The sequence below is a fragment of the Austrofundulus limnaeus genome, unplaced genomic scaffold (genome assembly GCF_001266775.1).
Source record: "Austrofundulus limnaeus strain Quisiro unplaced genomic scaffold, Austrofundulus_limnaeus-1.0 Scaffold457, whole genome shotgun sequence".
Classification (NCBI taxonomy): Eukaryota; Metazoa; Chordata; class Actinopteri; order Cyprinodontiformes; family Rivulidae; genus Austrofundulus; species Austrofundulus limnaeus.
Window position 1 is genome coordinate 99,845 of NW_013952859.1, and position 2,411 is coordinate 102,255.

The 2,411-nt window shown below is 41.3% G+C and overlaps 1 protein-coding gene across 1 annotated transcript in view; it reads left to right on the forward strand.

Annotated features, from left to right (window-relative positions):
• Positions 1 to 2,066, forward strand: part of LOC106529641 (zinc finger CCCH domain-containing protein 13) — a gene marked incomplete at its 3' end in the record, with an annotated part of 4,222 nt that extends 2,156 nt beyond the window's left edge. Inside the window, 6 exon segments of the mRNA XM_014025119.1 lie at positions 574 to 677; positions 802 to 916; positions 1,013 to 1,121; positions 1,229 to 1,401; positions 1,510 to 1,658; positions 1,866 to 2,066. Of these exon segments, the coding sequence (XP_013880573.1) occupies positions 574 to 677; positions 802 to 916; positions 1,013 to 1,121; positions 1,229 to 1,401; positions 1,510 to 1,658; positions 1,866 to 2,066 (851 nt within the window).
• Positions 2,067 to 2,411: the final 345 nt, after the last annotated feature.

Consider the following 2,411-nt stretch of genomic DNA (forward strand, 5'->3'; position numbering starts at 1 on the left):
AAAAAATTCGGACACAAATAACTAAGCTAAGAAAACGAGCTAAAAACAAGAGCACATTTCACATGAAGATTTCTCTTGTCTCAGAAGAAACTTGAATTGTCCCAAGGGAATCAAAGTACGTACCTTCAGATCCTGCTGTAGAGCATTCCATGTTGACGGAGCAGAGTATGAGAATGTCTTTTTTCCAAGTTCTGACCGTACTAATGGAAGACTGAAGGAGAGCGTAGCCTGTGACCGGACTGTCTAAGTGACTATTTGCAGAATTAGTTCCTTTGAGAATGTCTTACATATCAAAGTAAATGTGTTACTGCATGATATCCTTAACTAATTTAAAAATCAATCAAACTGAATCGTGAATCGTCCTGAATCGTTGTGAATCGAATTGAATTGGGAAATTTGAATCGCTACCCAGCCCTGGTTTGGACATTTCCGAAGTTAAATGCATCCTGCAAAAACCTCTGTGATTATGACTTAAGTTGATAATGAGTGTGCTTTATGTTTTGTGTTTGCTGTTTACTGTTAAGTATGAGGTTTTGCTTCATGTCAGAATAATTTTTCTTGTTTCTTTGTCAGAGTCACTGTAGAAATTGGCTGAAGACCGGTAGCTGCAGTTACGGCAACACTTGTCGCTACACACATGGAACTCAGCCACGAGGCAAAGGATTCAGCTTTAACCGGTGAGAATGAGCGATAGAGTTTGTAAACAKATCGAGTTTAGATTTATTTGCTGTTATGACCTTAGTTATTTTTTTGTATACTAATTATTCTATGCTTGTGTATAAATATGTCTAAATGGAGCAGGTCAGCAGAGAGACCCACAGGTGATCTGCGGGAGAGGATGAAAAACAAACGACAGGATGTCGACCCGGAAAACTTGAAGCGAGACTTGGACGAGCCGACATCCCCGACAGTGAGAGTGGGTTGTCTGCTTCACTTCTTAGGTGTAGATTTTTCCGATTGACCAGAAAGTTTGTGTCAAAATTGAACGATTGCCCCTGGTGGTTTGTTGCAGAGAGACTCCTCAAGAGGCCGACACAGGGAAAAGGAAGATATAAAGATCACTAARGAGCGCACACCAGCCAGTGAAGAAGAGCCAGCAGAGTGGGATACRAACCGAGAAGGTTCAGTGACTCTTTAATGCAGAAATGAAGCTCAGTTGTTAAAACGGCAAGCTTGTTTGCGTGAAAGGAAACATTTTTTGGGTTTCACATTTCTCTTTATCTCCCAGATTCTGATATCGGTGATTACGACTACGAGTTGTCCCTAGAGATGAAGCGACAGAAAATTCAAAGGGAGCTAATGAAACTGGAGCAGGAAAATTTAGAGAAGAGAGAAGATGTCAAGAAAGACGAGACTTCACTAAAATCCAGAAGCACAGCACTGCCGAAAGTGAAACACAAGGTGAGCAAGGTTCCAAACCTCAGAGTCATTTTTAGTTTTTAGCTGAAATCCTTTTATGAAGACAAAAATATTCTGTCACTGAGTTTCTGCTACATCTTCATCCCTCAGGCCTCAACTGAGCTGYTGAGCTGCAAAGATTCGCCCTCATCCAGAAAGTCTTGCAGCCCCCCAAAACACAAAAGTGGAACTAAAGGGTCCGGCTCCGGGAAGAAGGAGAAGAAGGGATCATTGGCCTTAGCTGTTTCCGAAACCACCAAGTAAGAAGGTTTTGTAGTTTCATCAGAATTTAACACCTTGTAGTCTTCRGTTAATTTTTCATGGAAAGTTGGGCTTTTTAGCAAAGGTTTCATCAGCCCTAAAGTAATTTAAARTATTTTCTGTTCATTTTTTTGGAAATATTATCAGATGGAACATTGCAATATAAGTGTTTATTAAGTTCATTATTTTGTTTATCGTCTTATCAGGTCTTCAAAAGGAAGCCACAGTAAGAAGAAAGGTCCCCGGACCCCAAGTCCTCCTCCTCCTGTTCCTCTGGACATTCCTGTGGTCGGGAAGAAACACAAAGGAAAGCACAAAAACAAGGAGAAGGCTGAGGAGAAGCAGAAAGAMGGGAAAGATCGAGGACGAGACGCAGAAAAACACAAAGAGAAGAAAGAAAAACGCAGGTAAAGATGGGCGTCTTTGTTTGTTTTTCACATTTGGCAACAAGAAACAACAAAACTCRCTCTGTATCTTACTATGAGAAACACCGTGGGGATAATGACCAATCATGGATGCTCCAGTATCACCAAGTCTGTCACTGACAGGCCCGTAACGTGCTTCAGGGCACCTCCGTGTGTGTCTTCACCTTCGTGCGTATATGGTAAAGAGGATGGTGATCCCTCCCTGAGATGCAGGGATCCCATGGGTCCTTGAAATCCTTGAAAGTTTGTGAATTTGAAAAAAAATGATTTCAAGGCCCTGGAAAATTTGTGAAATTAGCCAAAAATTACACTTGTCCTTGAAAGTCT